Below are 24,311 nucleotides of genomic sequence, written 5' to 3' on the forward strand. Positions count from 1 at the left end.
AGGAAAAAGGACACTGGTCTTAAAGGGAAGTGCTGCTTTAACGATTTGCATCAAGGGTGGCACAATGCTATTACAGTGTCAGTAACTGGAGTTTGAATCTGGTGCTGTCTGTAAGAGGATTGTATATTATCTCCATATCAGTTTGGGTTTCATCTAGGTGCTCAAGTTTCCTCCCACCCTTCAAAAGATGTACAGGCTTGTAGGTTAATTGATGTATTTGGCAGCATGAGCTCGTGGGCCAGAGGGGCCCATTCCTGTATTGGATATCTAAATTTAAATTTTAAAAGATGAGGAATGTGTGCAGACACATTAAGAATTAATAATGTCACTGTGGAGCAACTGATAGAACTGTGCATCAGATCTGTCAGTATCAAGCTTGCAAAAGCTCTCTGTGACCATCTGGGTTTCCTCCAAGTGGTTCAGTTTCTTCCAACATTCCAAAAGACATCTGGATTGGTAGGTTAATTGGCCTCCGTGAATTGCTCCAAGTATGTAGGGGAGCAGAAGAATCTGGGGTGAGTTGATGGCAATGTGGAGTGAGTAGGCAGGGATCAGATAGTTTCTGTGAGTATGCAATGGACTGAAATAGCTTCTTTCGGTGCCCTAAGGAATTATGAAAATATGAATGTCTGATAATACCAACCTTTCTGGTGGCTGCAATCTCACTCTCTGAGTGAGGATTGGGGATTGGGGAGTGGGACGAGATGGAAATTATTGTGTGCAATTATGTGCATGTTTTGAACTATGTGCATCCAATTCCTGCTGAAATCCCTGCCCAGAATGATGAATCCAGGTCCTCCAGATGTGAATTATCCTCAAGCAGGTGTCAGATCCCTGTCATCACTTTCGCAAAAGATAATGCATTAATGCGTCTGGTGATCTGTACTTCCACTCCAACAGAAAATCGATTGAAGTGACTCAGCTTTTCTTTCACAGGGAAACAAATAGCAAAATATGGAGCAAGTCTGGATCCATGCAAACTGGAAGGTTCGCACTGGGACTTTGCTTTTATGAGCATTGACACCACATTGACTCATATCATAATATCTATAAATTGTACAACTCGATATGTTACAATGCTCACAGTGCTTTTGGACCTACCAAGCCACAGGGATCCATTTTGTCCCTTCGTAGTGTATGGGAGTGAAGGGCTATGTGTCTCTATGAGTCCCCATTTCTTCTCATCTCACTGAAATTATTCCCCACCTCCTTTGTTTATCCCCTTGAAAGCCGGTTTGATATTAATTTTCTTTTTGAACCACCAGCCTTATGTAAACCAATGGCTACCCTTCTTGGTTATGTTATTAAAAATTGTATTGTTTGATTTATTTTTTTTGCATTTGCTGACATTGTTCTTGAAGGCATGTAACCATTTTTAGACTTACTTAAGTCCCACTGAAAGTAGGTGCTGTGACAGAGTATATAGTTACGTTTTGGGGAGATTATTTGGGAAAGGTTTTTTAGAGTAGGTTTCATACAAACACAAAACAGATCTCATTTGAAATAGTGGAGCTCTGCTCAATGCTAGACATATCGGGGCCTCACAGCTTTTGCAAAAGCTTTGAAGAGTGCTCAAGAGACTTCACTAATGGATTGTTGTTTACAAAAGGCAACAGATGAACAGTTGGAGCCACATATTGTCTGGAGAGGAGCTTGCTGTTGTAAGAGGATCACATGGTTTTGCAAGCAGAGAGAGTCAAACAGGCTTTCTCTCTGAGAAAGAGAGAGAGAGAGACAGAGATCACTTATACAGTGTTACAACCAGTGGAAGTAGCTGGAACTGGAACAGGACAAGCTGGCAAACCCATTTGTCAGACAGCCTGGTCAAAACCCTTGCGGTTCATTCAAAGGGAGAGGACTGGGTGTCTAATGTTTCACTTGGAATAAGGGAAACCAAAAGGAACTCTGTGGTGACCTGAGGTTATCATCTGGAGAACCCTGAGGGGGAAAGTTTCATCAGCAAGACCCTGAGGTGACTGATGGAAGTACATCAGTTGTGGATGCCCTGGAACAACAAATCTCTCTCTGAAAATCAAAAAGAACCTTCCTGAGTGGTAATGATTTACCTTTCAAGCATCAAAGCCTATTGAACGTTATAAATGTTCAATTCTGTGCACAGTATAAGAATTTCTGCAACGAGTGAACTTGGAGGAATGAGAAGTGAGATTGGACTGCGAACCAAAGAACTTTTCTGAACTTACACACCGATTACATACACGCGTGCTTAGAATTAGAAGGGGGTTAAGTTAGGTTAAGTAAGTCAATAGAGTTAAGTTGAAGTACAATTCTATTTTCATGTTTAAAAATAATTAAAAGCAACTTTTGTTTAAGTCACCATTTGCCTTGGTGAATATTGCTGCTGGGTTTTGGGGTCCTCTGGGCTCGTAACAGTGCAAATGAAGTGGAATATATTAAAGTGTCATCTTCAATGAAATTACTATTTATTGATAGTAAAGTGAATCTGTAATAATGCAAAATAAGTCACTGCATTAAGCCATCACTGCTCAATCATGCTCACTGGAACTTGTGGGTTATTCAGTACAACAGCTGAAATACTTGTATTTTCTATTTCATTAACATTAACTATTCTCCCAGAATCACAGTGCGGCTTTCGCGCTAACAGAGGAACCACTGACATGGTCTTTGCCCTCAGACAGCTCCAAGAAAAGTGTAGAGAACAAAACAAAGGACTCTACATCACCTTTGTTGACCTCACCAAAGCCTTCGACACCGTGAGCAGGAAAGGGCTTTGGCAAATACTAGAGCGCATCGGATGTCCCCCAAAGTTCCTCAACATGATTATCCAACTGCACGAAAACCAACAAGGTCGGGTCAGATACAGCAATGAGCTCTCTGAACCCTTCTCCATTAACAATGGCGTGAAGCAAGGCTGTGTTCTCGCACCAACCCTCTTTTCAATCTTCTTCAGCATGATGCTGAACCAAGCCATGAAAGACCCCAACAATGAAGACGCTGTTTACATCCGGTACCGCACGGATGGCAGTCTCTTCAATCTGAGGCGCCTGCAAGCTCACACCAAGACACAAGAGAAACTTGTCCGTGAACTACTCTTTGCAGATGATGCCGCTTTAGTTGCCCATTCAGAGCCAGCTCTTCAGCGCTTGACGTCCTGCTTTGCGGAAACTGCCAAAATGTTTGGCCTGGAAGTCAGCCTGAAGAAAACTGAGGTCCTCCATCAGCCAGCTCCCCACCATGACTACCAGCCCCCCCACATCTCCATCGGGCACACAAAACTCAAAACGGTCAACCAGTTTACCTATCTCGGCTGCACCATTTCATCAGATGCAAGGATCGACAATGAGATAGACAACAGACTCGCCAAGGCAAATAGCGCCTTTGGAAGACTACACAAAAGAGTCTGGAAAAACAACCAACTGAAAAACCTCACAAAGATAAGCGTATACAGAGCCGTTGTCATACCCACACTCCTGTTCGGCTCCGAATCATGGGTTCTCTACCGGCACCACCTACGGCTCCTAGAACGCTTCCACCAGCGTTGTCTCCGCTCCATCCTCAACATCCATTGGAGCGCTCACACCCCTAACGTCGAGGTACTCGAGATGGCAGAGGTCGACAGCATCGAGTCCACGCTGCTGAAGATCCAGCTGCGCTGGATGGGTCACGTCTCCAGAATGGAGGACCATCGCCTTCCCAAGATCGTATTATATGGCGAGCTCTCCACTGGCCACCGTGACAGAGGTGCACCAAAGAAAAGGTACAAGGACTGCCTAAAGAAATCTCTTGGTGCCTGCCACATTGACCACCGCCAGTGGGCTGATAACGCCTCAAACCGTGCATCTTGGCGCCTCACAGTTTGGCGGGCAGCAGCCTCCTTTGAAGAAGACCGCAGAGCCCACCTCACTGACAAAAGGCAAAGGAGGAAAAACCCAACACCCAACCCCAACCAACCAATTTTCCCTTGCAACCGCTGCAATCGTGTCTGCCTGTCCCGCATCGGACTGGTCAGCCACAAACGAGCCTGCAGCTGACGTGGACTTTTTACCCCCTCCATAAATCTTCGTCCGCGAAGCCAAGCCAAAGAAGAACATTAACTAACAATAAAGGCAGGACAATGATGTTAATGGCACCTCTTTTGAGTTAACTAAACTAAAATTGGAATTGATTTTCTTCCCTTTGATATCCTGGAAAAAACTAATCCTTTGCATGAGTAAAGTTTTTTGATTGACAGTTTCCTCATCATCAGATGAGGAACTGGGAGGTACTCTGTCTGCAATACTGTTTCTGCTCCGGATGTTCTCAAGAATTGACAATGATCTAGTAAGGAATATCAATATATTTAAAAACAGCACAGTTTTTCAATTCAAGTTGTTCAAATCTATATAATAATATAATGGACTTATTTTATATACATGTTAAAACTCTGATTTGTGTTTTTGTGTCAGTCATATCATTGATCTGTTATCAGTATATCTTAACAACTTGTGTGTTTTTTTTCTTGGCAGGAGTGCACTGTCTATGAAACTGAAAACAAGATTCTTCATGTGGTGAGTACATTGATTTTTGGTTGAGTTATACATGAAAAGTATCAACAATTATAATGCATGAGGCAGTTTATTCTAACCAGGGGAGAGAGTTTAAAGGTGGAGATTTGTCTGGGTTGAAAAGAAGAAGGTTTAATTGGAGGACAGAGTTGTAAAAAGGCAAAGTGGTTTAGAAAGGGAATTTCAAAAATTGAATTGGTATTGACTGAAATATCTTACACGAATGACTGGGAAAAGCTTAAGATCAAAAAGAATTTGTAAACATTATAAGATTGACAGTTTGTTTTGTGAGGGAGGAATAGATTTGTGGAAAGAATTGAAGAGCACAACATTTTTGTTTGGTTAGATGGGTACTGAGAGCCACATGTCTATATGGGAAAAGTGAACAAGATTTTAAGCATCAGGAGAAAGAGAGAGAGAGAGAGAGAGAGAGAGAGAGAGACATGCACATAGAGACCGATTTTGAATAAATTGGAAGTGACTGAAGGGAGGAAAGCAGTAGGTTAATTGATTATGTGATGAAAATATACAAGAAGGTGGGTGGGCCAAATATGAACAATGTTGGGAATTGGGTGTTGGCTATCACTCTGCTTATGTCCAAAGACAATGGAATTTTTCTTTAGCTTTAGCAAGTACTGAAGGAAGGACCTAGAAGATAAAGGCAAAGGAACTGAATGTGTAAATTCTGATTTCTTACCCTTAAGAAAATTACATCTGCCCCAAGAACAGGTGTCAGGCAGGAAGTGTGACAATGTGGGAATGCCTTGTGGAGAGGTGGGGTGAAGTTGTGTTAATGCAACGTGGTAAAGTAAATTTTTTCTTCGTCAGTGCATACATGTCCTTATGCCATACAGAGCATATATAACATACAGAGCCTGTTTTTATCTCCCCCTTGCCCCCAAACATATAATCATACAAATTATACAAATACAGATATTGGTGGGGTTCACAGACCCCACCAAAACCTAAAAAAACCACCTAGCTAATTAAATAACAAAGGTAAGGAATAAAAAGAAAGAACTAAAAGATAAAACTAAAATTGCATGTTGTCTGCGCCATGTCCCACTTTCTTAACTCCACTCATTTCCCTGCTGGGACAGATTTTTATAGTGTCCATTGTGGTGAGATGAAAATGTAACTGCCGAAGGATAGTTGGCCCATATTCACTGGTGACTCGCTCCCTGGTAACTCCTCCCTTTGTGACCCTGAAATAAATGTCGACCTCCCTCTCCCTGTCCTCAGTCAAGCACTTGGAATTGGGCCAGATATGTCTAAAGTATAATAAAGCCTTTTGTTCTTCACTCTATGGCTTCGGAGATATTGATAGAGCCTATCAATTTATTACACTTTAAATTTTCCGCACTGGATAGACAAACTGCTTGACCCGACAGACTAGACCTCGACCCACAGATGCCCGGAGCCCCAGAGCTGTACAAGCAGTGAATCGAGTGCTTTACAGACTTCCTGGAGGCTTTTGAGGGCCTTGTGGACTCTGACGAGAAGAAACTCAAGTTACTGAGAGCAAGGGTCGGCCACCGTGTATACTTGGCGATCAGGGGCTGCACAACTTACTCAGCAAGCATAACTGAGCTCCATAACCTCTACAGACTGTGGGTAAACGAAGTTTATTCACGTTAACGCCTGGCCTCGAGAAAACAGCAACCCAGTGAGACTCTAGATGATTTTTTTCAGGTCCTGCATGATCTGGGGTGAGAATGCAGGGGCAATATCCCTGACCTGGTATCGATGGACCAGTAGGTGGAAGAGCTGATCCGGATGCCTGCGTGACTTGGATGACGTCCGATTACATACACCAGCAACTGCTAGAGGAAGACAGGCTATCATTGCAGAGACCCCTCCAGCTCTCTAAGACTTTAGATTCATCCCACCGCAACACTGAATCCATCGTTCCTGACATCAAGCCCTCCACATGTGGACTGTGGGCGCAGCCATTTTGGGACAAGGCATCATAGACTGCCTCCATAAAGGGAGGCCTCGACCCCACCACCACCACCACCACCGCCACAGCAAAGCTCCCGAAGTGCAACTTCTGCAGCCAGCAGAAGTACTCCCAGAGACGCTGCCTGGCAAGGGAAGCCACCTGCTCAGGATACGGGAAGAAAGGGCACTTTGAGAGAATGTGTAAGTCAAAGCCTTCTCTATCGAGCAGCGCCGCATGCACCCCCATGGATCAGCCATCGAACCCAACTTCACTTCCTCCTGCGGTGACGATGTCACTTCTGGCTTTCAACAGCCCAACCACGTACATGATCCGGGGGTCGCCAACTTACCTGGCTCCACTTCTGCCATTGTGGACAAAGTCACTTAAGCCTTCTTCATCCACCTCTCCCAGTGCAACCGGATGGTCAACATGGGGGCCGCCATCTTACCGAAATGGCTCCCCCTCCGACAGTGATGGTGAGCATCATCTTGGATCAGGGCAACCCTCACCCGATCACCCACTTGATGATGGAGATTGAAGTAAATGGGAAACGAACTAACTGTCTGTTTTGACAGTGGAAGCACTGAAAGCTTCATCCATCCTGACACTACTCACAAACTGTCTCTCCCTGTCAGACCAACAAGCGGCACACAAAAGACCAATCTGCTGAGATCCACGGGTATTGTATTGCGTTGTTAACAGTGCATGGAAAACATTATGACAATTTCCATTAAAGCCAGTTCAAGAGTGTCACCATGGTGACCCAACCACCCATCACTGTATACAACCCCCAACTCACGGATCCTCTGCAGCCAACCCCCGCCTACAGTCTTTCCACCCTCCGCATACCCCCACCATCGATGTTTGAGAACCTGACCCTAGACTAAATCCATTGCGACTAAGAGCAGATGCTACAGCGCTGAGGACAGAGAATTCATAAAGTTCGAGGTGCAGCGACACCTGGCCGGGGGTGGGGGGGGGGGGGTGGGGGGAGTCATAGAGCCCAGCTCCAGCTCATGGAGACCCAAGACATGGTGGTCAGGGGTGGAAGTAAACCCTGTATGGTGATTGACTATAGCTAAATGATCAACCACTTCATGCAGATGGACGCATACCACCTTCCCCAGATTGCTGACATGGTCAACAAAATTGGTCAGTGCGGGGTGTTCTCCATCATTGATCTAAAGTTGGCGTACCACCAACTCCCCCTATGCCCAGGAGACGGCCAGAATACTGTGTTCGAAGCAGATGGCAGCCTCTAACAGTTCCTTCGGGTACCCTTTGGAGTCACCAATGGTGTCTCCGTATTTCAGAGTGAAATGGATCGGATGGTGGACAAGCATAAACTGACAACCACGTTCCCCTACCTAGATAATGTCACCATCTGCAGCCACGACCAGTAGGACCTCGACGCGAACCTTGCTAAATTCCTCCACACTGCTAAGACCCTCAATTTGACCTACAATGAGGAAAAGTGTGTGTTTAGCCAACTCGCCTGGCCCTCCTCGGTTGTGCCTTGGCACATGGTGTCATTGCCCCCGACCTCAACCACATGTGTCCCCTTATGGAACTCCCAATCCTGCACAACCTCAGGGTGCTAATGGCTGCCCAACTATGCCGAAAAGCATACCCCCTAGTAAGGCCTGGGCAGCCTTCAGCCAGATCAAAGGGAGACATTGCCAAAGCCATGATGCATGCCATGGACGAATCCATCCCATTTTAGGTGGAAAGCGAAGCCTCCGACTTCATGCTTTTCGCCACTCTCAGCCAGGCAGGCAGGCCAATAGCATTTTTTCCCCTTACCTTTCAAGGTCCTGAGACACATCACTACTCTGTCAAGAAGGAGGCACAGGCCGTTGTTAAGGTGGTACGCCACTGGCATCATTACCTGGCCGGGAAGAGATTTAGACCAACTAGCTGTTGTGTTCATGTTCATTACACGTGATCAGCTGAGCCTCTAGGACTTTTAACCCACCAGGGTTTTTGCTTTAAAAGTGAAGTGAATGTGGTGATATGAATATGTAACTGCCAATGGATAGCTAGCCCGTCCCCCACTGTTGACTCACTTCCTGGTAACTCCTCCCCTTGTGACTGGAATAAAGGTCGACCTCCCTCTCCCTGTCCTCAATCAAGCACTTGGAATTGGGCCAGCTATGAGTCTAAAGTATAATAAAGCCTATCGTTTCTCACTCTACAGCTTTGGAGTTATTGATAGAGCCTATCATCCATATTTTGAAGGGAGGGGAAATTAGTCAATCTACATGCCCATGTATTTCATATAGGGTTGCCACACTTTAACGAATGAGTCATATTTCCTTCTTAGATTGTCAGTGATTTTCTCCAAGGGAAAGCAATTCTGAATTTCTATATTCCATCGTGTGGTATTTAACTGGGAGTTGGACTTCCACGTAACTGCTGTACTTTTCCTGGCTACTGACAAGGCAACCTTCACGAACTGAATTTGATATTTGGACATTCTAAAACTCACATCCCCAATATCTCCCAGAAAATACAACTCCGGATCTTGTGGAAACCCACCTTTGTAATTTTTTTTCAGAATATCCCCCAGGTCCACCCAGAAGGATCTCACCTTTGTACATAGCCAGATGGAATGGACAAAGGTTCCAATCTCCACACCACACCTAAAGCACATTTCCAAAATTTCTGGCTTTGAGTTATAGAATTTTTGTGGTGTGTCGTACAACTGGTGCAATGACCCTAGTCACACTGTCCAGACACAGGTCTTGCCACCACTCTTCATTGGCTGTTGTGCGCAAGTCTGACTCCTATCACTCCCTTGACCTGTGTAAGTCTTACCGCGCTCTTACTTCAGAATATGTAATTCATTTCGAGAAATAAATGTATGCACATTCCCTGGTCGAATTAGAATCTCCACATTACTACATTTAGGTAGGGTCATAGATGGTCCTAATTTTTCCCTTAAGAAAGATCTTATTTGCAGATAGCAGAAGAATCTTCTAGTAGACAAACCATATTTGTTCCTCAACTGCTCAAATGATGAGCAGCCTTTGTTTGTAACAGTCCTCGATGCACCTGATCTCTTTCTGGCACCAGTTGTGCAGGATCTTGTTACCCAGAGTCAAGGGAATTAACTTGTTCTAGTCAAAGGCATTTTAGGAGATAACCCCAATCGAATGCATTGATTTATCATTTTCCATATCTGAAGTATAGGCTTTAGTGTGGGGTTATCTGTTTTCTTTGAAATTAATTTAGTGTCCCATTTGTATATAAATTCTCCTATCTTTTCACCTACCACATGTAATCTAATTTGTGCCCAGGATGCGGTGGGGAGGGGGAGGCCCTCCTTCAACCCTCTCAATTCTGTCCTCTGTTTCCGTAACCTTTTCATTAAGCTATCCAGGCTTTCTTTAATTGCCCCTTGCCCTGCTACCAGTGTCCTCAAAGTCCTTTTTATTTGACCATTGACCTCCAATATTTCCCTGACAAAGGGCATCAAGCCCTCTGCCTCTTTTATCAGTCTTCCACTTCCATGTGCTGTCTTTCTTTTGCCCCCTCGCTCTTCCTCTTCCTCTTGTTCCTCCTCCTTTGCCTCACTTTCTGACTCCAGGTTGCCCCACCACGTGTCTTTCCCGCCAATCTCCTTCTGGCCGCGTTGCCCCTGGAGTCCACCAGGCCCGACACCTCAGAAGCCCTCTGACACCTTGGATCCATTCTCTTTGTGCCTGCCAGTTGGAGTGACCTTACCAGGTGAATCCTCACTCTCTGGTATTTCTCTTCCCAGCCTATGGGCTCCTTCTCTTAACTGCTGCTGATGTCACTGCCATCTTTGCCTTGGCCTGACTCCCCTGGCCTTGCACCTCAGGCTTTCTTCTGCTGCTTTCATCGCAGCCATCCCAACCTCGGCACGGCTTTATCGCCCTTGCATTTCCACGCCTCCCTTCACCACCAATATTGCTACCCTCTCCATTTGGAATTGGCTCCCTTTATCTTGAGCCTCCAGGCTCCCCATCGTCGCTGCTACCGCTCTCTCTATCCCAGCCGACTTCTTCCATTCTGAGCTGCAGAACCTCCTGCATCTGACAGCGCTCCTGTTGCTTTGATCGCAGCCTTCTCCAGGAGCCTTCTTGGGCTAGCTTCTCTCAGACTGTCCTCGCTCACCTCCTCCTGTGTTTTCTCCTCCCAATGGGGAGGCCCCTGCTTGGGTGCCAATGCCACAGCTGTCGCCATCCTCAGCCTCTGGGTAGGCCTCTCCTCAACTTCATTATCTCTGCCACGATGTAAGTTCTTTTCACTCTCTCCTCTTGCTGCTTTTGCCTTTTTTTTCCCATTTCTTTGCCACTTTCTTATCTATCCTATCTCTCTTCTTGGATTCTTATAGGGGATTCTACGTCTTAATCTCTCTTTTCTAATCTTTTTAACAGGGAGTTCTCCAACTTCACCACAACTCTACTTCTGCCATTTTCTCTCCTGATGGAATGAAATTCTTAATGATGATTCTGAAGAGAGGTCATCAGGATAGATTTGCAATTTTGTTCACACAAATAGGAGTAGAGCTCTGAAGCAGGCCAATGAAATGAACCCAAAAGGAGATAGGAATTTAATTAGACTACCTGGTCCCTTGTGGCTTCTTTGTCATTTAATAAGATCATCTGATCATCACGTCATCATAATCTTCCTGCTTTGACCCAGAGCCCTTGATTTCTCTGTCATTGAGAATTCTACCTCGTTAAAGAAAAGGTAGAAACTTTTAAATAATGCTGTGAAATTAAAAAGAACTCAGAGGCTAATGCATCATAGTCATTTTGAGATCCTTTCCATTACTTTGACAAGGTCCATTTTAGTGCCTTATGACAGTAACCAACCTGGAGGTCTCAATTGGGAGTTGTAGGAAAAAGGTGCATGTTACTGAGAGGCAACAATACTCTTGTCCTGAAAGAAGAAAGGGAGATTGGAATTAGAGAGGATGGTTTAATCAATGGTTTTGTTTTAAGTGAACAATCTTTGGTTATGACTTGAAAAGGAAGAATAGTTATGAAATGCTGATTGTATTAAAGTTTAGGAAAAATTGAGGAGATGACTCGACATAAAGGAGGAGTTGAGACAATCTGGGAATTTTGTTATGAAATCATCACAGAGCCAGATCAGTCAATTTTGTCTCCATTTCTATTTGTCTGGTTTAAGCTTTCACCATTTAATAATCAGAAAATAATTTTAAAAATATTTCAGTGTGCCGCAGCTGGTTTGGACATAACAGGTCAAATGGCTGCTTCCTATATGCTATCATTTTACCCTTGTATGGCCTATGCTTTGCTGAGTAGGTTCCCCCCCCCCCCCCCTTCCTCATATTCCCCATCGTCCTGCCCTAGTTATTATTTGTAAAACCTTACAGAGAACATCCGAGACCCAAAAGGTGAGATCCTGTGCAGTTTTGTCGGGCCATGTGGAGGGGAAAGGGTTGTGCAGAGCAAGTCCTATACTCAAAACTGCTACAGACACCTTTGCTTCGCTGTTAGCCAAAGCTGTTCTGCTTGTACAATGCCTCTAAGTCTTTCTGACTTCTAGAAGCATTCAAAAACTATTAAGAATAAAATCAGAAAATTTTATAATTTTTATAGCTTAAGACACTTTTACATACTGGTAATTAAAAACAACGTGCTCCCCTTTCACCCTCATTTGTATCCAAATCTAGCATATTTTCCTTTTGACAGTAACCACCTGGAGGTCTCACTTGGGAGTTGTAGGAAAAAGGTGCATGTTACTGAGAGGCAACAATACTCTTGTCCTGAAAATAATTTCCTTAATTTCTGCCAGCTAAAATGAAATCCCACCAATATCCACAGTCTTCCCCACTCTCCCCCTTTCTTCTTTCTGAGGGACCAGTCGCTCTGTAATCCCTGATGTGCTTATCACATGCAACTCACCTTTTCCCTATCCCCAAGCACTTTCCCATGCAACTGTAGGAATTATGTCACTTGTTCTTGCTTCACAATCTTGGGGCCTAACCAGACTTTCCAGGCTTATGGGCATCTCCTCCAACCTGGTCTACTGCATTTACTGTGTAACAGCTTCCTTGAGTTTCTATTTTCTTTCTCTCTTCAGCTGCCCTTCCTATTCCCACACTAATCCATCTATCCTTAGCTTTCTCCATTGACATGGAGAGGTAAATTGTAAACTAGAAGAACACAACATTTTTGTGTTCACTTGGATAGCCCAATGGTTTGATCATTGAATTTTATAACATCAAGTTATCATACCCCTGTGTTAATTTCGATCTTTCACTTGTCCACCCAAGGTCGCTCTACCTTAGTTCGCCTTTTCCACCCCTTCTCCTTGTTACTTCAACTCATTACCCACCCCCACTTGGTTCCATTTTCCTAACACTCACATATCTATACATCTGGCTTCTTCTCTTTCATTCACCCCCCCCCCCCCCAACTATCACTGACCAGCTTCTGTCACTATCCATCCCATCTCTCCTCTCCTAGCTTGCGACATCTGTCAAATTTATTGTATGGTTCCACCTATCACCTACTAGACTACCTCAATATTCCCTCCACTTGCCCATCATTCCCCTATTTGTATACTCTCAGTCCTGATGCATGGTTTCAGCCTGAAACACCAAGTATCCCTTCACCTCCCCAAATGCTGCTTGGCCTGCTGAGATTCTCCAGCAGTGCTTTTTTGTTCTTGAGATGATTAAGTGTTTTGATTAGATCTAGATAAATTCCGTGTCAATGTTTTATATCATTATTTATTTTACCCATGATCAGAAGTTGCACTCTGTGTTTGCAAGCACAAGATTATATATTTCTTTGGTGAAAATATTTTTAAGACTGACATAGGTTTTTTGATTACAAGAGAATTAAAGGTTATGGGGATCAGGCAGGAAGATGGAGTAAAGATGGCAAGCTTTTTAACTCTGACCTTCCTGATGGCAGAGTTTCTATGATCTTCTTCTGCTCTATTTCAGACATGGAACATGTGTAGAATCAAATGGTTTGTTGCAAGGACATTTATACATTATTAACAATTCTGCAGTTGCCTGTAACCAGCTTTAGTATGTATTTTGATTTTAAATATGATGGTATATATTTTTACAAGTTTATACATTTTTATTAAGCACAGCAAATGTTATATTGTCCTATGATAATTATAAAGTACGTAGAACAAGATTGGGAGGTTTATTTGAACAGAGAATTCAGTGCTTCTTCTGATTAATCTTTTTAATGCTCCTAACAGATGTTTCACAGAAGCTAATTATCCCTACATAAATTCATTCTGATTTTGCTCTATTAGTGGCGTCTCCATCATTCCTACAATGGGATCCCAAAAGTAGCCCACAGCAATTAAAAAAACTGTAAAAGTTTAATATTTAATCTCCTTGTCCTTAAATTCAGGCCTTTAGATGTAAAATTAAGCATTCTGATGCCTTTTCTTATCTTTTGGACTGCTATTTAATTATCTCTTTATGTGCACAACAAGGATGATCTACTTCTCTATGAAATCAAAATGTGTGTTTTTTTTGCTCTATTCTGACTGTACTGAGATATAAGATGGACATGATTTAAAATAAACTCCTATTGTAGCAATTGGAATCCATCTGGAGACTTCATTCAATTACAAAAGAGCAACATGCCAAATTGTATTTTAAATTAGCGTTGGAGGCTAATATTCTACTGTAGTTCCTGAATACTTCAGCCTTCAACAACTAGAATTTCTGTCATTAGGCTTGACCTATCCAAACAAATCTAGCAGCTTACTATTTTTTTACTTTACCACTGTCAGATATATGAAGCTTGTGAATACATTGAGTGCATAGGAAAATCAAAAGGCCTCTGGAGTATGCTGAGCCAGTCAGCAAGAAAATTCAGTGTTTTTCTAACCTTCCTTTACTTTTTTTAACAAACAGGGTGCCACTTGCAGTACTTGCAGTCTAAATATTCTGTGATCCTTCCTTAGACATGTGGAACAATTAAACAATTCCTGGAAATTTAAAGCAGATCACCAATATTCAATTATTTAATACATTCAGAAGGTTAAATGCTTGAAACAATGCACAAGATACGAGAAGGACTCAGCCTCCATGAACTTTCTCATCTCCAGCTCAAACTATTCAAGATCATTTTGCCTTGTGGTGCTGTAGGTCTTTGAGATGAATCTCAATTTGATGCTTTAATATAATCAGTCACAATGCTCCAGGCCTGGCTCTCTACAGCATGCGTCCTGATGGTCATCTCTCCAACCGTTGTCCTATCACCAGTTAAACAAGATCTGCAGATTCTGGGGTGTAGTGCAATGCAGGTCCAAACAAAGTGCTCAGACCTGAAATGTTGACTACTTTTTACTTTTGAATGCTGCACGAGCTGCTGAGTTTCTCCAGCACTTTTGTGTATTGCATTTGTCCTCTCACCATTTACCTTAGCATCCTGATTTTAAATCAGGTTCCATTATTGCTGCCACCCATTGCTCATTGCTCATTTTAACATCTCTTAATAGAATGCATTGTTCTCAAGTAATAAGACACCACTTAGTATTTTTTTATGATTTATATCTGCACTACTTCAAACCAGACATATCAATACCCAAAGAGTGAAACACGAAAGTCTGCAGATGTTGCAATTGTATTAAAAATTCTAGAGGATTTCAGCAAGTGTCACAGCATTCACAGGAGGTAAAGATATATAACCCATGTTTCTGGCTTGAGCCTTCGTCAAGGTATGAGCAAAAAACAGGCAGGCACCTGACTAAAAAGGCTGCAGGAGGAGAAGAACAGGGTGACGGACAAAAGGCCACGATTGGACATAGATAAGAGGAAAGGAGGGGAAAGGCGAGAATGTGAGAATTGATCAGAGGAGGAGTGTGACTCTGTGAATGAAGAGCTAGGGGAAAGATAGTAAGGGTGAGTGGAAAGATTGGGGGGGGGGGAGCTAATGGAAACCAGAAAAGTCAATGTTTTTTTTATTTTTTAAATTTTTTATTTTTCACACCATAAATCACAATAGCCATGATATACACTTTTTCTTTTTCACACATTTACAGTGACTTTTTCTCCCCCCCCCTCCCTCCTCCCAAGCCACCCCCCCACCCCCCCCCTCATCCATTTTAGGTATACAATCTAGGTTGCATTAATTCAGTCAGACAATGTTGTCATTCAACAAAAATACACCAGAAATTCTACAGAGTCCATTCTTTTCTTTCCTTCTCCTTCCATCAACTTAGGTAATGTTTGTCCCCGGTAGGTTTTCGCTATTGTATTTAATGTAAGGCTCCCATACTTGTTCGAATATTTCAATATTATTTCTTAAACTATATGTTATTTTTTCTAATGGAATACATTTATTCATTTCTATATACCATTGTTGTATTTTCAAATTATCTTCCAATTTCCAGGTTGACATAATACATTTTTTTGCTACGGCTAGGGCTATCTTAACAAATCTTTTTTGTGCATCCTCCAAATCAATTCAATGTTAATGTCATCTGGTTGGAGGGTGCCCAGACGGAATATGAGATGTTGTTCCTCCAATTTGTGCATGGTCTCAGCTTGGCAGTGCATGAGACCATGGACAGACATGTTAGCATGGGAATGGGGCAAGAAATTGATACACAAACCTATAGTGAAATCCCCATTATCCACCACCTTTGGGAATCGTGGATGCCTGAAATGCAATTTTTCCGGTTGACTGAGAACTCATTCTAACAATGCCTAACTAATGTATTTGCATTGAGAATACACCATTTAAAAGACAAGACAGTGCAAAATGTAAAGTAATTTGAAAAGAATCTGTATTGTAGTCTTTAATTATGTAAAGTTCACTTTAATCAAGTCATTAATTCATATGTTCTGGACTTGTTCTAGTCTAGAAAAATATTGGAGAGAGGCTTTTCCATACTCTATCAAAAATTTTCAATCTAGATTTAACACTGTACCCTTTGGTGGCCCTCTTTGGTACAATGGGAGGGATTGATTCTTTATCTCTGGTTCAGAGACTGTTAGGTCTGCTTTGTTCATGAATGAGTGAGACAAACACCAGGCTGAGTCGAAATCAGGGTTCTTTGTTCTTTATTACCGGATTGTAACACTTGCGACCAACCATGTTAGTCGGAGAATGCATTCTGCCGTTATCAGCAAAATGGTGATTTTTTATACCCTTGGATATGTGCTTAGAACATCATCATATCATTACTTGTCCAATGACTAAAACTGTTGCTATCCTTTCCCTGCTAGCTTCCTGCCTCTCAATCCATCAATGTCTCTCTTATCTTGTAAGTACAAGGATGCATTCACATCTTGTTACTGCCCCGTACATTCCCATCTCATGATGTTTTACCTAACAGGAGTACAAGGACACCTCCCCTTCTTGTTACAGCCTTGTACAGGGTAACTCCCTACACATTCCCATCTCATGATGTTTTACCTTACAAGACGCACTATTTCTTTTGCTCCTTTTGGCGAGGCATGCGATTTTACTTAAATGGAAGGATGTTGGCCCGCCTTCTCATGGTCAGTGGTTGCGTGTCATCGTGTCCTATTTGAATACAGAAAATAATTGTTATTCAATTAATAATTCAGATATGATTCTGGAAGTTAAGAGGGTCATTTATGACTCACTATCTTACTTTATAATTTTACTCCAATGTAATTAAATTGTCTGATTTGTATATTTTACAAGTTCTCTTTTGTTTTACCTTCATTTTTCTTTTAATACCAGTTAATTGTCAGTTAACTGACAATAAGCCACATCCTGTTATCTGAGCCAGACCCTCATCACAACCCGACTCACCTCCACAATAGTGCAACCTGACTCGCCTCCATACCAGTTTCCCGCCTGACCCTTGGTGCAACCTGATTCACCTCCAAATCAGTGTCCCGGTCAGGCCCTCTGTGTACCATCCTTTAAATTCGAACCCCGGTCGCTGGCACTGTGACAGCGTTGTGCTAATTGCTATGCTAACCGTGCCACCATTATAATTAACACCCCCACCCAAATTTACAGATAAAACCTTACTAATATACTAATAAAAATAAAGACCCTTACCAGGCAGGAAGGGACACTTTGAGAGAATCACCCCAGCAGCGAGTGGCATCAGCAGGCTCTCATCCTGGGCATGGCCATTTTATTCAAATGCAATTTATTGAAACTTTATTCAAGTAGCTGCTGCAGGTAGGACACGACCGGGGTGCTCTGCTGGCTGAATGTTTCCTCCCATCTTCACCATGGGTTTGTGTGTTGCTTCGGAGAATATTTACTTCTATAATTTTAAAATTTTTTAAAAATATATTTATTTCCTTGATATTTTTGCCACTTGTTTGAGTTTCCGGTTGATTGAATACAGGATAATGAGGATTCTACTGTACTCAGAAATAGATATCACAAATTAACTTGATAGCAGAGCTGGGATTGTACTCTGCTTCTATAAATCATTGAGTTGAAACCAGTGGAATCAATTCTGGGGCCAGAATAAATTTCTAGACTACAATATTTGTTTCAGCAATTTTAAGGTTTAATAGAGTATCACTGTTATATCTTGATTTATGTGATGTTCCATGAGATTTATATTAGATCGTAAATTGTCCAATTAGTATATTAGCTCAATTTTAAATGAGCTAATGTCAGCAATCAAATAGCGGACAAAGCAATGCACTCAAATGTCTTTGGCTTGGCTTCGCGGACGAAGATTTATGGAGGGGGTAAAAGTCCACGTCAGCTGCAGGCTCGTTTGTGGCTGACAAGTCCGATGCGCGACAGGCAGACACGGTTGCAGCGGCTGCAGGGGAAAATTGGTTGGTTGGGGTTGGGTGTTTGGGAATGCTGAGTTTTTTTTTTCAAAAGTTTATTTACATAGATATTCATGATTTTTATTCCCACACAGTTTCTCCTCCATTTTATTGCAATTGAACCTTGGACTGGACTATTAATGTGTTAGGAGATTGGTCAATAAACTATATCATCACCTAGAATTCCATGTGTTAAAATGTGTAGTGATATATTATGGGGTGAAAATGCATTTTGTCTCAGAATATCAGTCATATCAAAATAGTACAATTGTCTCTGCATCAGCACTTCTATAACAGGTTTCTGTGTAATTTTTCAATGATCGTTGACCAAGTTCAAGTTTATTGTTATTCATCTTTGTTTCCCAACATGACAAAATAATGTGTTGCAAGAATATTTAATTGCCTGTTTGGACTAGATTGTTTCATTAAATTCTTTCTTCCATCTTTTCATCTACCAGCCCAATTATCCATAAATGCCTCCATTTGTGTTTTCATCTGTACATCTTTCTGTTCATCCTTCCAGTCATTTATCCATCAACTTTGTTCATATCACAATTACCTGCAATTCATCCATCTATCCATCAATCCATTAGACCAGTGATTTTCTATGCTTTAGGTACTCTATGATTAGTAAGGGTGGTATGTGAGTGGAAAGAAAAAAGGTTGAGAACCACTGCTTTAGACCCAATAGTTACTGAAATATTTTGCTTGAGAAAAATTGTCATTGGCGCATTTCCTTTAGAGTTATGAAACTGTGCTCATAACGAGTCAATTAGGTATGATTTAAGGTGAGAAAGAAAAGATTTAAAGGGGACCTCAGGGGCACCTTTTTCCACACAAAAGATGATGAGTATGTGGAATGAAGTGACAGAGGAAGAGTATAGGTACAATTGAAACATAAAACGAGAGGGCATCACAGTGGCACTGCCTTTAGAATTGCTGCCTCACAACTCTCGCAAGCTGGGTTCATTCCTCACCTGCAATGCTGTGTTTGGAGTCTGTATGTTCTCTCTGTGGCAGTGTGGATTTCCTGTTTTTTTCCCTCCCACATCCTAAAGTTGTTGAATCTGGAGGTAGTTGATGGGAACGTGGGACAACAAAGTAGGATTCATGTCGATGGGTGCAGAATCAACAGGTACATGGATAGGAAAGGTTTAGAGGGCATAGAACAGCCTAGTTAGCATAGACAGGTTGGGCCAAGTGGCCTGATTCTGTGTTGTAAAACTCGATCAATCTAATTCTCATGAATCAACATGCTTGTTGAAGTGCTCAGAATAGATTCCAGTAATTTCCTATAAATGATCTAACATTTCTTGATTTCTCCTCTTGATTAAGTAATCTAGCAGCATTTCTACTTTTACAACCCCAAGGTATACTTCCCAAGGCAGAGAGATTAGGAAAATTATGACACTTGCATTTGTAATTTCTTCTTATATTTTATTGTGCTGGCTGGAAACATCAGCTCATGGGGATGTGTTTTGACACAATGTTCCATAGTGATTTTCCTATGTTTATATTAAATTGAATGTATGCCCTTCAGTTGGAAGTTTCATTTCTTATTGTGTGTAAAAACCCTTAATAGGCTTCTTCTTCTTTGGCTTGGCTTCGCGGACGAAGATTTATGGAGGGGTAATGTCCACGTCAGCTGCAGGCTAGTTTGTGGCTGACAAGTCCGATGCGGGACAGGCAGACACGGTTGCAGGGGAAAATTGGTTGGTTGGGGTTGGGTGTTGGGTTTTTCCTCCTTTGTCTTTTGTCAGTGAGGTGGGCTCTGCGGTCTTCTTCAAAGGAGGTTGCTGCCCGCCGAACTGTGAGGCACCAAGATGCACGGTTTGAGGCGATATCAGCCCACTGGCGGTGGTCAATGTGGCAGGCAGCAAGAGATTTCTTTAGGCAGTCCTTGTACCTCTTCTTTGGTGCACCTCTGTCACAGTGGCCAGTGGAGAGCTCGCCATATAACACGATCTTGGAAAGGTGATGGACCTCCATTCTGGAGACGTGACCGGCCAGCGCAGTTGGATCTTCAACAGCATGGATTCGATGCTGTCGGCCTCTGCCATCTCGAGTACTTCGATGTTAGGGATGAAGTCGCTCCAATGAATGTTGAGGATGGAGCGAAGACAACGCTGGTGGAAGCGTTCTAGGAGCTGTAGGTGATGCCGGTAGAGGACCCATGATTCAGAGCCGAACAGGAGTGTGGGTATGACAACGGCTCTGTATACGCTAATCTTTGTGAGGTTTTTCAGTTGGCTGTTTTTCCAGACTCTTTTGTGTAGTCTTCCAAAGGCACTATTTGCCTTGGCGAGTCTGTTGTCTATCTCGCTGTCGATCCTTGCATCGGATTAAATGGTGCAGCCGAGATAGGTAAACTGGTTGACCGTTTTGAGTTTTGTGTGCCCGATGGAGATGTGGGGGGGCTGGTAGTCATGGTGGGGAGCTGGCTGATGGAGGACCTCAGTTTTCTTCAGGCTGACTTCCAGGGCAAACATTATGGCAGTTTCCGCAAAACAGGACGTCAAGCGCTGAAGAGCTGGCTCTGAATGGACAACTAAAGCGGCATCGGACAAGTTGATCTTGTGTCTTGGTGTGAGCTTGCAGACGCCTCAGATTGAAGAGACTGCCATCCGTGCGGTACCGGATGTAAACAGCGTCTTCATTGTTGAGGTCTTTCATGGCTTGTTTCAGCATCATGCTGAAGAAGATTGAAAAGAGGGTTGGTGCGAGAACGCAGCCTTGCTTCACGCCATTGTTAATGGACAAGGGTTCAGAGAGCTCATTGCTGTATCTGACCCGACCTTGTTGGTTTTCGTGCAGTTGGATAACCATATTGAGGAACTTTGGGGGGCATCCGAGGCGCTCTAGTATTTGCCAAAGCCCTTTCCTGCTCACGGTATCGAAAGCTTTGGTGAGGTCAACAAAGGTGATGTAGAGTCCTTTGTTTTGTTCTCTGCACTTTTCTTGGAGCTGTCTGAGGGCAAAGACCATGTCAGTAGTTCCTCTGTTTGCGCGAAAGCTGCACTGTGATTCTGGGAGAACATTCTCGGCAAGACTAGGTATTATCCTATTTAGGAGAATCCTAGCGAAGATTTTGCCTGCAATGGAGAGCAGCGTGATTCCCCTGTAGTTTGAGCAGTCTGATTTCTCACCTTTGTTTTTGTACAGGGTGATGATGATGGCATCACGAAGGTCCTGAGGCAGCTTTCCTTGGTCCCAGCAGAGCTTGAAAAACTCATGCAGTTTGGCATGCGGTGTTTTGCCGACAGCCTTCCAGACCTCTGGGGGGATTCCATCCATACCTGCTGCTTTGCCACTTTTCAGTTGTTCAATTGCCTTATATGTCTCTTCCCGGGTGAGGACCTCATCCAGCTCTAGCCTTAGGGGCTGTTGAGGGAGCTGGAGCAGGGCAGATTCTTGGACTGAGCAGTTGGCACTGAAAAGAGATTGGAAGTGTTCTGACCATTGGTTGAGGATGGAGATCTTGTCGCTGAGGAGGACTTTGCTGTCTGAGCTGCGCAGCGGGCTTTGGACTTGGGGTGAGGGGCCGTACACAGCCTTTAAAGCCTCATAAAAACCCCTGAAGTCGCCAATGTCCGCGCTGAGCTGGGTTCGTTTGGCGAGGCTAGTCCACCACTCATTTTGGATCTCCCGGAGTTTGCGCTGAAGATGGCTGCATGCGCGACGGAAGGCTTGTTTCTTCTCTGGCCAGGACGGCTTTGCAAGGTGAGCCTGGTGGGCAGCTCACTTCTTTGCCAGCAGCTCCTGAATTTCCTGGTTTTTTTCGTCGAACCAGTCCTTGTTTTTCCTGGAGGAGAAGCCCAGTACCTCTTCAGTGGATTGCAGTATGGTAGTCTTAAGCTGATCACAGAGGATTTCAGTGGACGAGTCCGTGAGGCGGATTGCATCGTCGAGCTTTGCTTTGAGGTTTGCCTGGAAGTTTCCTTTCACTTCGTCTGACTGCAGGTTTCCAACATTGAACCTCTTTCTGGGGGCTTTACTGTTCCTGGACTTTGGCTTGAAGTGAAGCTTGAGCTTGCAGCGAACCAGCCGGTGGTCATTGTGGCATTCCGCACTGGGCATGGCCCTGGTGTGGAGCACATCTCGTTTGTCTCTTTCTCGCACCAGGACGTAGTCCAGGAGGTGCCAGTGTTTGGATAGGGGATGCATCCAGGTAGTCTTCAGGCTGTCCCTCTGCTGAAAAATGGTGTTTGTAATGACAAGCCGCTGTTCTGCGCAGAGCTCCAACAGGAGGCACCCATTGTCGTTGCACTTGCCGACACCATGCTTGCCCAGGATTCCTGGCCAGGTTTCTGAGTCTTTGCCGACGCGAGCGTTGAAGTCGCCAAGGATAACAACCTTGTCGGCTGTAGGGGTGCGTTGAATGAGGTTTCGCAGATCAGTGTAGAACTTGTCCTTTTCTGCTTGTTCCGCCTGGAGGGTTGGAGCATAGACACAGATGAGGGTGATGCGACACTTGTTTTGAAGGAGTCGCATGGACATGATCCGGTCCAAGTGGCCTGTCGGGAGGTTTTCGAGTTTGGAGGCAATGGAGTTCTTGACCATGAAGCCTACACCAGATAGGCGTTGTTCATCCATAGACTTGCCAGACCAGTAGAGTGTGTAGCCAGCGCCGCATTCTTGGAGGCTGCCTACATCTGCAAGGTGGACTTCACTGAGAGCGGCTATGTCGATGTCAAGTCTGAGGAGTTCATGTGCGATGAGGGCAGACCGACGTTCAGGTCGGTGGCTGTCAGCCTTGTCTAGCATGGTTCTGATGTTCCAGCATGCTTGCTTGAGTTTGTGAGCATCTTTTGAGGGGGAGGACGTGGAGGGGGAGGATGTGGACATGTCCTCGGACCTGCACAAAGGAGCTTTTAGGTGGAGTGCAGTGTGCGCAGTACTGGCCCCACCCTTTACACCCATGGTTCGTGTGCCGTGGCCAAGCAAGCTGGGATGTGGCAGCGAGGTCCTTGGGTCGTAGGTATTATATCGGAGTGACCTTCTCCTATGCAGGTTTCTTACCCGGGCTGGAGGGGGATGCCTCCCCTCCTTGGTCGGACCATACTGCCCGGACGGGGGCCGGGGCCACCGCTGCTTTCCCTGTGCCCGGACCGGGGCCGCCGCCTTAATAGGCTAATGTACTTGGGACTCACACTTACTCTTAATCTGTTTGACAAAATGTTTACTGTTAGCTTTCAGATCCTTTGCATCTTGTTGGGGTTCATATTTCTTTTGATAACGTGTATCTATCTGTATTATTTTATTCCTTTCGAGAAATGATTTTCAACTCTTCATGCTCTTCAACTCGTTTAGCTTGAAACAATCTCTTACCTAATTTGTGGGCTCTGGTTACTTAATTATCCCAGAGAATTAGAGCCAAAGGTATTAAAGTCACCTTGTTTGGACCACCACAATGGCATATCTATTAACTGCTGCCACCTGACAGCTCTGTGATTCAGTCCTGATCTCTGCCAGGGACCACGTGGAATTTACATGTTCTTCCTGTGACTTTGTGGGTTCCTCCCAGCTCCTCAGGTTTCCTTATCTGATCCCATTATCTGATCCCAAGAGCATGCGTGTTGGTAGGCAAATAGACATAATGTGTAATTGAGTAATAAAATCTGGGAGTCGCTGAGAGGAATCTGGGTAGAATAAAATGGGATTAGTGTAGATGTAAACTTGAATGTGTGAATGCAGTAATACAAAGGAGCTTTTTCCATGTTGCACAACTCTGTGACCAAGGTGTCACGGTGAGTTTATTATCATAGACAATGTACAGATACACTGAAAAATCCTTACTTGCTTCAACCAAACACCAATTACATAAGCTACATCAATTCCAATAATAACATGTAAATACTACTTTATGCCAAGCCAGAGAGATATATTAAATATAAAAAGATAGATAAATTAATATTCATTGTAGCAGTTAGTGCAAAAATATAAAAGTGACATTTCATTGTGCAGACTGATATTTTGGTGGCCTTAGAGTAGTTTATAGTTAAGATAGCATGGGGAGATTCAAGGGCCTCATATCTGTTTTACCATACCACCTTAGGAGAAATTGTATCAAGAACTTGGTGATTGG

The 24,311-nt window shown here is 43.5% G+C and overlaps 1 protein-coding gene across 7 annotated transcripts in view; it reads left to right on the top strand.

The window, feature by feature from the left end:
* cnksr2a (connector enhancer of kinase suppressor of Ras 2a) overlaps positions 1–24,311 on the top strand; it is a 489,894-nt gene that overhangs the window by 200,340 nt on the left and 265,243 nt on the right. For 6 of the 7 annotated variants that reach the window (XM_069889984.1, XM_069889985.1, XM_069889987.1 and 3 more), the window contains one exon: positions 4,485–4,526. In XM_069889984.1, coding sequence (XP_069746085.1) covers positions 4,485–4,526 — 42 coding nt within the window. Of the gene's footprint in view, positions 1–4,484; positions 4,527–24,311 lie in introns of those variants that run through there. The other variant, XM_069889990.1, reaches the window with a different exon arrangement.

The sequence above is a fragment of the Narcine bancroftii genome, chromosome 7, assembly GCF_036971445.1.
Source record: "Narcine bancroftii isolate sNarBan1 chromosome 7, sNarBan1.hap1, whole genome shotgun sequence".
Taxonomy (NCBI): Eukaryota; Metazoa; Chordata; class Chondrichthyes; order Torpediniformes; family Narcinidae; genus Narcine; species Narcine bancroftii.